At 39.1% G+C, this 11555-nt stretch overlaps 1 protein-coding gene and 1 pseudogene across 3 annotated transcripts in view; both read right to left on the bottom strand.

Annotated features, from left to right (window-relative positions):
* Positions 1–751: 751 nt before the first annotated feature.
* wdr90 (WD repeat domain 90) overlaps positions 752–11555 on the bottom strand; it is a 33960-nt gene continuing 23156 nt past the window's right edge. For all 3 annotated transcript variants that reach the window (XM_088323885.1, XM_088323887.1, XM_088323886.1), the window contains 8 exons: positions 9232–9403; positions 8606–8728; positions 8346–8514; positions 6491–6621; positions 5081–5224; positions 2884–3000; positions 1363–1447; positions 752–1280 (listed from right to left, as the gene is read on the bottom strand). In XM_088323885.1, coding sequence (XP_088180011.1) covers positions 1123–1280; positions 1363–1447; positions 2884–3000; positions 5081–5224; positions 6491–6621; positions 8346–8514; positions 8606–8728; positions 9232–9403 — 1099 coding nt within the window. In that variant the 3' untranslated portion in view covers positions 752–1122. The remainder of the gene's footprint in view (positions 1281–1362; positions 1448–2883; positions 3001–5080; positions 5225–6490; positions 6622–8345; positions 8515–8605; positions 8729–9231; positions 9404–11555) is intronic.
* LOC148347692 (U2 spliceosomal RNA) lies at positions 10069–10310 on the bottom strand (annotated as a pseudogene).

Raw genomic sequence — 11555 nt, 5'->3', positions numbered from 1 at the left:
ACGTTCTATCTGTACTGATCCATATAGTCGTTTCACTCACACTGCTTCGCCACCTACAGACTTTAATCACTGGATACAGGAAGCAACACTAGGGAGTGGGGGCTACCCCGATGTGTGAAAATATAACGGCCAATCCTGCCATCTAGTGGTTATTTTCATACTATAATTTCCTAGAGCCTCGATTCTTACTAATGAGCTGCGCCAAACAGTTCATAATAGTTTAAAAATACAACAACGAATTTTTACGACAATACTTCTGAAAACGTATTCATACGTTATGACACTGAGTTAAATACATGATATGTTTTTTGACCCTGTGATTAATCAAAACCTAAAACCTAAAAAAAATGAAATTCAATTGATGTACTGTAATTAACTGTGGTCACTGTTTTGGTTTCTATTGTTTCCTTTAATCAGGGGATTTGACTTTTGAAATCACTCAATGAGAACTCCACAATCAGCCTTTGATTATTTCAAACATCAGTGCCTGGCTGGGTTTCTGAAATTAATATGTAATTAAATTTTTTTTTTTAAAAAATCTGTAAAAGACACACTTGTTACATTTGTATTTCGCAATGCAGAAGCAAAATTACAACAAACGTCCCCAGTTGGCTAAAAAGGAATGAAAATATTCGATCACATGTTCTGTAGAGTGGCAGAAAGTCTGGCTAGTTTCCTTACCTTTTATCCTAAAAACATACATGTCACCTGACACGGTTTCCCCGTATCATATTAAATTGTGTATTCTGTATAACCATTTCGTATGGGATTCTTTTGTTATATTCATTTTTTGAAACATTGGTAGGAAACAAAAACATTATCGTATATTGCTAACATTACCTTGGTACGCTAGCAAATGTTATCCTCTATGAAGCATGTATTTGATAGCAACACAATAAACTTGTTTACAAAAATGATATTTTTTCCTATTCTACCAACTCTGTCTTGCTGTGAGTAAATAGGTGGTGCGTTGTATTTGTAAGCTTTAATATCGCTTCATAATGGGAAATTGCAATCATTAATAGGGGAACAATTGGCTAAGGTTGACAGGTATGTAAAAAAAAAACACAGGGATGCATAACCAAGGAGAAAGATGAAAACTAAACATAAAAAAAAAGTTCTTCAGAGGCCTTTTATCTCCCATAGAAAAATCTCATTATGAGCCACTGAAAACAGGAGAGTCCCCGAAGGTGAGAAACGACACGTCTGCAGTGAGTCGCTGTGCTGTACAAAGTCCTGAAACTTGCCGCTGGTCCACTTTATCAGCTTCAACACTCGCTCTGAAAGCATGACAAGAAGTCGGGCATTTAAGAGATTTTTTTTCATTTTTAAACATCTTGCGACTACCAGGGGAGAGTTTACCTTTTGATCCCAAGGCTATGAGCTGACTCTCAGAAGAGAGGCTGAAGCACGTTGCCCAGTGAGGCAAAGCAATTTTTTTGATGATCTTGATCAAGTAGAAAGGAATTTAAAGTCATGAATGGAGGCTATTTTATAAAATACACAAGGAACATATGTACCTTTAAGGGGCTGTAGTAAATTCAAAATCCCAAAGTGAGAACCACCAGGAAAAGTATGTGTGTGGCTGTGTGTGGAGTCAAACTTTGGAACAATTTAAAAGACGAGATCAAACAATGTCCAACTATTTACGTGTTCAAATATAAATACAAAAAAAAAAATACTGGCAAAATACAGAGATGAAGAAAATGGCCTATGAAATACTAGAGATTGGAAATACTGCGTTTACAACTATAGTTAACCTTGTTGTTATTGTTACTATTATATCATAACTGTTATTATTGCTATTGTTGTTATTATCACTCGTGTCACAATGATATTTAGTGACTAGTAGCATTATAACGTTAATAGATGGGTACTGCGATGATTAGTGTATAAAATATGTACTGTATTTTCCGCACTATAAGGCGCACCGGGTTATAGGGCCATCCACTGTCAGCACCGCTTGTCACAGAAACATCGAGTTCAGTTTGAAACATGATACAGGGATAATATATAGCCGGAGTAGCTCACCGAAGTCGTTGTGTTCGTAATAATGTGCAGCCATGGTCCTCTTATATCCGTGAGTGTAGTAAATCCAGGAGAATAAAATATTTACAAATACAAAATAGTAAAAAATGCTTTCTCTATGCCGTCAACCACGTGCTATTCACATTCATCTTTTTCGGCCAATTGCAGGCTTTGTTTTGCCGTTTAAGCCTATGCCAGCCTGTAAATGATAAAAAGGATCCGCCCCTTGACCTCCGAATAACTTTAGCCAATAGTGATCGATTCAACTGATGATTGACACATCTTTTTTGGCCAATTGCAGGCTTTGTTTTGACGTTTAGGCCTATGCCAGAGCCTGTAAATGATAAAAAGGATCCGTCCCTTGACCTCTGAATAACTTTAGCCAATAGTGATCGATTCAAATGATGATTGACACATTGGTTAGCCAATGAAACGCCAGTAAATAAATCCCAGCATACACCGTGGACTACATGGCGTTCGGGGGAAAATCTAGTCGGCGGCTGCAAGTTAGTTGGAAGAGTTTGCGACTTAATATTGATCCATAAATAAGGCGCACTGTATTATAAGGTGCGAGGTCAGTTTTTGAAAAAAATAAATAAATAAAGGCTTTTAGGTGCGCCTTATAGTGCGGAAAATACGGTAACTATTGTTATCATTATAATTATCAGAATTATTGATATCTGACCAAAGTAATGTGTATATCCATGAGACTTTTTATATTGGACACAAGAGGAGCTATCTGTAAAATGTATTTAATAGGGAAGATGAAGGGGTGGGGGAAAATAAGCGTCTGCTTCTTTTTCGAACATGTTATGTTAACATTATTTTTGTTGTTAAATTTTCATTCATTCATACCTGTTTTTTGGCAAGGCTGTAGAAAATGAGCTCTTTTTCAACTCCGTAACCAGTGTAAATGAGCAGGCCGGGGTCTGTTGCGCAGAAGGCAGCCAGGCTCGGGGGTGGGCTGTCGTCCTGCAATGCAATACAATTCGATGGGGGCAAATAAGTATTTAGTGAACCACCAGTTCTCCTACTTGAAAAGATTAGAGAGGCCTGTAATTGTCAACATGAGTAAACATCAACCTTAAGAGACAGACTGCAAAAAACCCTCAAAATGACATTGTTTGATTTTTAAAGAAGTTATCTCCAAATTAAAGTGGAAAATAAGAATTTGGTCACGTACAAAAAATATATTTGTCTGTCAAAGAGGGCTAACGTCTTCTAACGAGGCTCCACTTGTTACCTGTAATAATAGCACCTGTTTTAACTCATTATTGGTATAAAAACCTCAGTCAGTTATACTCCAAAAGACAACAGAGACAAAATTATAGACCTGCACCAGGCTGTGAAGACTGAATCTGAAATAGGTAAAGAAATCAACTATGGGAGCGATTATTAGAAAATGGAAGACATACACAACCACTGATAATCTCCCCCGATTTAGGGCTGCTTACAAAATCTCACCCCGTGTCGTCAAAATGATAAGAATGGTTGTTAAAAATCTCAGAACCACACTGGGGGACCTTGTGAATAGCCTTCAGAGGGCTTGGACTACAGTAACAAAGGCTACCATCAGTAATACAATGCGCCGCCAGGGACTCAAATCCTGCACCGCCAGATGGGACTCAAATCCTGCACCGCCAGACGTGTCCCCCTGCTAAAGCTAGTACACGTCCAGGCCCGTCTGTAGTTCCTTAGAGAACATTTATATGATACAGAAGAGGACTGGGAGAATGTGTTATGGTCAGATGAAACACATATAGAACATTTTGGTAGAAACACAGGTTCTCAGGTTTGGAGGAGAAAGAAAACTAAATTCCACACTTTACCCACTGTAAGGCATGGGGGTGGAAACATCATGCTTTGGGGCCATTTTTCCTGCAAAGGGACTAGGACAACTGATATGTGTAAGGGAAAGAATAAATGGGAACATGTATCAAGAGATTTTGAGTGAAAATCTCCTTCCATCAGCAAGAGCATTTGAAGATAAGAAGTGGCTGGGTCTTTCAGCATGCCAATAATCCCAAACACATAGCTGGGGCAACAAAGCAATTGTTTGGTAAGAAGCATTTCAACATCCTGGAGTGGCCTAACCAGTCTACAGATCTCAACTGCATAGCAAATCTGTGGACAAACAATATGCGGTCCCTCTTAAACTCAATTGGGATGACGCCAATTGACTAAACGGGAAGATGAGATCAGGCGAGCGGGGGAGCGTAAGGACACGGCCGTGGGCCATGGAGTGGCTATGACCATCTTACACCTCCTTGTGTTCATTTTTTGTTTTACGAACATCCAATTTCAGTGTTGTATTTTGAATTTCTAAATACGGCTAATGCGCGAGCATATAGGGTAGCTCTTTGCAATGTGCTTTTCCGTTTTTGGTGTTCTCATTATAGAGCAAATAAGTCCAGCACCAAATTAAATTCCAAATAACCCAGTGCTTCGGAAACTTCCCGAAAGTACCAATTCATCATCTACCATAATAAAATCTGATAACATGAAGTTTTGAATGTAATTAAAACATCCAAGGCAATGTATTGAGAAAATAATGTCACCGTACGTAATTATGTTGACTGGAGGGGCATTCTCAAGTACAGAACATTACACAAATTTCTCACTTCTTTGGCTTTCTAACAAGTTTAGCAACTTCAAAGTCCGTTATCCGAATACAGATAGCCAAGACCGCACTCATAGAGGCATGAGCTGGTCAAGCGTCCCTGGTCCATATAAATAGAGGAGCTGATCGATAGCTCGCTTTTTTTAGTACTGCCTCGCATAACGGCCGCGTGGCGCGGCCAGGCAGGCCTGCTCTGCGGTCTTGAACTCAGCACGTGGACCACACGTTGAGACCATACACAGGGATCAGAATGGAGATTTTCATTTTCAGCTGAAATAGCCAGGGTCCAGGAATAAAACAGGGCGATTTACAAAATTAAAGCTAGCAAAATCCCTACATCACGATGTGACTAAATATCAAAACCAGATAATGGAATGACTCACTTGAAGCACTCGACATTTACAGTGGCATTTTTCTACGACTGGGAAGTACCTGGCAATATGGCGGTGCGGCAAGCGTGAGCCAGTCGAGTAGACCACACTTGCGCTTGAACCAATCGGCCGCCCAGACACTGACACGCCGGTCCACGCTGGCAGCCAACCACAGCTCGTTCCCGCCCAGTCCAAAGTCCTTGCACTGTAAACGATAAAAGGGTATCGATAAGCTTGGAGGGAGAAAAAGTCACAATATGTCAGGAAATATATTCTAGTACCCTGAACCTTCTGTGACCTCACTGCTGAAAACCGAGCACCTTAAATGCCAGACTATTCGCGTTCCTTCTTTTTTTGATAACAAGCTGACAGAACCCTTGACAACGGCACCCTCACATCCGAACAAAAGGTTACTTGAGAAAAAAATATTAATCTAATCTCACCCACATTTTATTCCAGAGCTGAAAGGTTATACTTATATTTGCAAAGAAGTAAAAATGAGTTGGTCACATTAGTAGTTCTCATTTATCAAAATCTTATAAAAGGGAGTAAATATGAATGAATGTAAAATTGTGTATATTTATGTATTCCATTAGTCAAAGTGAAATGTAATAAATCTGCATACTAACATATTTTATACGTTGTCTATATCTTCATATACTAACCCCTAAACCGGTGCTTCATTAAAGATCTATGAGATAGTCTACTGAAAACAAAATGAATATTTGTTCTATTGACACTCTAGTTGCCCGTATTTTACTGTATTGCTTAACTTATTTTTTTTAACAAATAAAATAAGAATAAAACCAGCAAAATTGTGTGGTATGCCCGATCATTACTCATTATCTATGAAATGTTTGGGTTCAATATTAATGTTTGCAAAATATTAATATTTTTGTTATATTTTATCTTATTTTAGTATAACAAATTATTAAATTGGAGACAAAATATATCAGCCTTCAACAAAATCTGCTACTTTTGCTCCGTTCGATTTATATTTTTTAAATTTAATTAAATAAAAATATTTTTTCAAAGTATTCAATTTATTTTAAATGCAAAAAGGGGACAAAACACTTTATTTTTAGTGTAGGTCGAAGTGAAACAAGTGCTTTAATTTCGAATCAATTCCAACCTTCTTGTCAACCTTGTGGTGGTGTGTCACTCGCAGTCTTGTGAGATCATACTCCCTTTTTTAAAAAATGGACCCTCCCTAAAATCCAGCACCAAGGGTTGGTAACCAATAGCTCCAAACACACAACGGCAGCTCCTCACCTCTTGTTTATGGGAGGGGACAAATTCTAACAAATTATGGTGTGTGTGTGTGCACTATATACTGTATAAAAATGTTATAAATACTTATCAAATTAATTTCAAACCTCAAGTACTGTTTGAAGAGCCTTACGTCTCAGAATGTATCCCCATTTGAGAAAGACTAAGATTGTGTGAAAACAGCCCCCTCCAGAAATCTGACCTGTTCCCGAACACACTGGATGGTGGTGATGGCCGCTCCTTTGTGGTCCCTCAAAACACGAATGGTAGATCCGTCCAGGGCATAACTGACAGCGATGAGACCATTTTTCCCACCGGAGAGGATAACGTCACCTGGTTAATTACGGAAAACTGGATTGAAACCAAAATCATCAACGGCCAAGCACCCACTGGACCAAATAAATGAACTGAATGACAGAAAGAACTGAGGTCATAAACAATGTTCTTCTAAGCTTCCACGTGTCTGAGCGTTCACACAGAGTCTGTGAGCATAGTTTGGAACAATAGTGAGAAACATCAATCCCAAGTGTGGCAACCAAATCATTATCGAACATGTCCAAAACCTGAGATCAAGTCGAGTTAGATTTTTCCGAGTTTATGGAAATGCAAATTTTTTTTTTTCACATTTGAATGAATTGACGAATGTACTATTGGAAAGGTTGCACAGCCCACAACTTTTACATAAACTTTCCATTAAAAAAAAAATGTATCGTTTGCAACATAATACTAACATGTAGAGAATCTATTTACCGGTAGTTGGTTGCTCTATAAAGAACAGTGCAGTATTTAATCACTTTTGAATTCAAATACTGACTTGATATATCTGCAAATTATTTAAATCCACTAAAAGATTCCCAAAATCCTTTTTTTATTTCTTGATTTAAGGTTTTTTATTTTCGAGGTGGCTTCCCCCCCAATTTTTCTTTTTTTCCTATTTTGTATTTTCCCTTCATTATTTTACTTCTCCCCCTTCTTTTACTCCTTTTTTTTATTTTCCTTCTTTTTCTATTTGCTGTATTTTCCCCCTTTATTGAAATATTTTTTTAATGCTACATAATAATTCTTAATACATAGATTAAAGCATCAAAAACATACCCGATTGGGAGCCAAAAAAGTCAGCTTTTTTAGTGAGCCGAGCCGAAAGTGCCCGATCCTTAAAAAGAAACTGATACTCGCGCGACAAAATTGACCTGGTCGTGTTGGTAAAAAAGGTCACTAACAATCGAAGTAAATCACACTTGTATCGTTATTTTCTAATGTCTTAGTGATAAAAAAATAATAATAACAGTAATAATAATAAAGATCAGAGGCGTGTTCAGGAGAGTGAGTGATTGCTATCGCGAGCTATCGCTAGCTTCTGAACGGCCAGTGATTATTGAGCGCTCGCGTGCCCGAGTAATCACGGGAGAAAGACCGCTTACTTTGATTTCCAACATGGCGTCGACAGTGCAGAAGATGGAGGATCTCACCCTGACGAGTGCTGTTGGCGATGTAATATATCGTCTTACATTGCCTGGTAATGTTTGTGAACAATGCAAGACAGGTATGACCCTTCCACTGCGTTTAGGATAACCTTAACTGTGTCAATATGCGAACTGTCGCTCATATCAGCCAACTCGCTCAAAGCAAGCTGTAGAACGAAATCCATTGTACTGTCGTCGGCCATTTTGGATCAGTAAGGCAATCACAGTGAGCGATTACAAAACGTTCAGCAGTGCGCGGCAAGCGATTATCAAGAGACTACATGTCTGATCACTCTCCTGAACACGCCTCAGGCTTACAGTCTCTCTATTGCCTGTCCCCCTGGCGCAAGAATTTGAGGTCACATGCAAAGCTTACTTTGGTTGACTCAATTTCGTGTTGACATTATCTTCAAAATAGCATGTTTAAAACACACCGCAGAGGGAACCTGCGTCGTTTTTACCTGCGTGCACTGTAATTCTGGACGAATTTGCTAGGGAATTCATTTTGCAATTTCGAGCCTTGATTTTCATGCGCAGAGCACAATTGTGCACATCTCACAGGGAACATTGGTCATACAGCCTCTCAAACACTACCATTGGCAGAATACTGTATGGCAGTGACAGCAACTTGATGGGGATGAAGCTTCCGCTCCATTTCAGAGGTGGAAAGTCGAAAAATGCGCAGGGTGCCGTCGCTGTATCCTGCCGCCACGCGCACGTGATGCATGCCAGGAGCCGGGCTCCAGGACACACAGGTACACGACTAAAACACAGCGAAACATACAAAAGGTCCAAATCTAATCGACCCATTCATGCAACAGTGATGAAAAGTAGATCTACTAAACCATCCTCACCTGATTGAGCACCTGAAACTGGACCACTAGTTCGTTACTGGGCAGAGCCCAAACCCTCAGACTGCCGTCTTCACTGCAAGTTGCAAAGTGGCTTTCATCTGCCTGAAAGGCTAAATCATTTATCTGAAGGAAAGATTTTATTAGATTTTAATGTCAGTAAGAGTTCTGCACGAAATGCCATTTGGATCTTAGATCATGTATTGCATGTGCAGTATTCATAGCAAGAGTTAATTAAACATTCCATTTTATTACACCCTTACTGATTTCTTTATTTTTTTTTTTAATTATCGTCTAAGGGGTCCAACACCCGGTGTAAAGGTGTGATTGGCTTACTTCAACTACTTGTTAACAATGCATTCATCAGAGTAAGAGAGGCTAATGTAGTCTGCAGCTACTCACTGTAGGACAGCACTTTTATTACATTAAAACGACCAAACAAAAGGGAATAAAATACAGTAAGCCTGTGCAAAAACTACAAATTGAACCAATATTAAAAAAAATGAAAATACAATAAAAATAAATAACAAATTCAAACACCTCCTCATGCAAATGAATAGGTAAATTAGAAAAAAGATGGTTTGATATTACTTTCAATAATAAACTACTTGTGGCGCGTCTATTATTACCTTATTCTTGTGGCCACTCACTAGCCGGATGCTGCTGTTGTCCAAAAAGTCTATGTACCACAAAGTTCCGGTTGTGGTACCTACAATGCCCATGTCCATTGTGTTGTCGAAAGCAGCACTGACTGTGGTCCCGTCCAGCTTCATCTCCTGTTTTAACACCACTGATGTCATGCTAATAAAAGACAATGACCGGGCTTAGTATGAAGTAGAACGACCTTGGCAAACAACATTACTAGCCGCAAACACAAGAAGGGAATGTTGTACTTTCTGAAGACCTTTTGTCAATTACATTGCCTTGCAAAAGTATTGGCCCCCAAGAACTTTTTCAACATCTTGCCACATTTCAGGCGTCAAACCCAACAGCTAAAAAACCTGAAAATTCAACAACACGTTAGACATAATCTTAAAGTGGAACCAACTCCGGAAGTTCCCTGATGATTTAGAAATAATTCAATGTTGACCTAAATGAGTAACAATGACAAACAAAGTGCATCAGGTTTCAATTTAAAGTCACCTGCTCTGTGATGGGTTCAGAGGTCTGAAAATTCAGACATTGGAGGACAGACCCCACTGTGAAAACCAAAAAACTCGCCAGGCAGGTCAGGGATAAAGTTACAGAAAAGTTCAAACCAAGAATGGGATACAAGAAGCTTTCGCAACATTTACACATCTCCCAGAACACTGTGCGAGGGGGGGATTTTGTAAGGTTTATTGTTCTATATTCTTTATCAATTATCGGTCAAATCATAATACGCTACAAAGCCAAGGGGCCGAGACACTTGCTCTCAGCCAAGAGGCTGAGTCAAGGTCCTAGCCACAGAGCCAAGCAGCGATCAGTGCGAATGCACGTTCCCGCAGGTACTGCAATACCGGGCCGATGCGTGGAGTGGACAGAGCAAGCTCTTATTCCATCTCCCGATTGCAAAAATCAAACTTACAGCAAGGGGGGGGGGGGGTTTAAGGGTTATTGTTCTATCTTCGTTATTCATTATCCATTATCCGTTATCGGTCAGTTCATAATACGCTACAAAGCCTAGGAGCCGGGACACTTACTCTCAGCCAAAAGGCCAAGCTAAGGTCCTAGCCCTAAAGCCTTGCTGCGATCATTGTGAATGCACCGTTCCCGGAGGTACTGCAATACCGGGCCGATGCGTGGAGTGGACAGAGCAAGCTCTTATTCCTTCATTAAAGTCCACAGTCCAAAAATCACAGCAAGGGCTGCACAGATCAAAGACTATTGCAAACTATCATTACAGACTATTAATCTACATGAGGGCAAATGATACACAGATTATCAACATTAAGTATAGGTTATTCATATGCTATAGAGTAGAAGTGTGTTTTAAGCCTAGATTTAAACATTCCACTGAGGTTGCAGATCGAATCTCAATTTCATTGTTAAGACACTTTATGATTAAAAGTCACATACCAAACTTTAAATACCCAGAAGCCCTAGCAAAGCACCTAGTGCAATTTGATTGGGTGCGTGATAGAAATGGCCGGAGCTGCACACAGGGCCCGCGCACTCCTTCTTCCCCTTGCCCTGCGAAGTCTGCACTGCAGGTTAATACGTTAGTATCCTACTTTGTAGTATTTTGTCACCTTTTTACAAAAAAGACTTTGATCGCACCTGTTTTGAAACCATTATTTACAATAATTGAAGTCAACATGAGCCTCAACGCTCTTAAGTATGACCAATTTTATATTGCTTTGGGACTCAGGCTCTGGTATTATTTCATAAATGTTATCAAATCATCACACAGTGAAATAAAATTTGCTGAAGATTTAGCTTTTGTCTGGAGAAACGGTTTGGCGTTTTTTTTTTGTCTTAATATATATGGTGTGGCTCTCTCTTAAAAGAATAAAATAAAATCAAAATATTTTTGCTTTTGAAGCTCTTTGGGTTAAAAAGGTTCCCGACCCCTGCAGTGCACAAAAGATCTCTATCACACCTTAAAAAACGTGAGCAGTTTGTAAAAAAGAATGGGCAAATATTTCTGTTTAAATGTGCAAACCCTCTGGAGACATACGGAGGCTGTACAAAGTATTACCTCAAATATGGCAATATGTAGAAAAATTCCTGGTGGGCCAATACCTTTGCAAGGCAATCTAAAACTTAATATTACATCTATTGCGGGATTATTTTCGTATGACACACAGCTGCTTGGAAATTATTCTAAAATTATTTTAATAAGAAAAAGTAACACTCAAAACCTTTGTCAATCAGCAGGGTAATTTGGAGCAACATATGAATGCAAATCATGAATATCTAAATCTTTGATATCATGTCTACTTCGAGTATATTGCCATCGGCTCTGATTTGT

Source organism: Urocampus carinirostris, chromosome 19 (assembly GCF_059441175.1).
Source record: "Urocampus carinirostris isolate Australia breed hairy pipefish chromosome 19, RoL_Ucar_1.0, whole genome shotgun sequence".
NCBI lineage: Eukaryota > Metazoa > Chordata > Actinopteri > Syngnathiformes > Syngnathidae > Urocampus > Urocampus carinirostris.
This window is presented reverse-complemented; position numbering and strand designations above follow the sequence as displayed.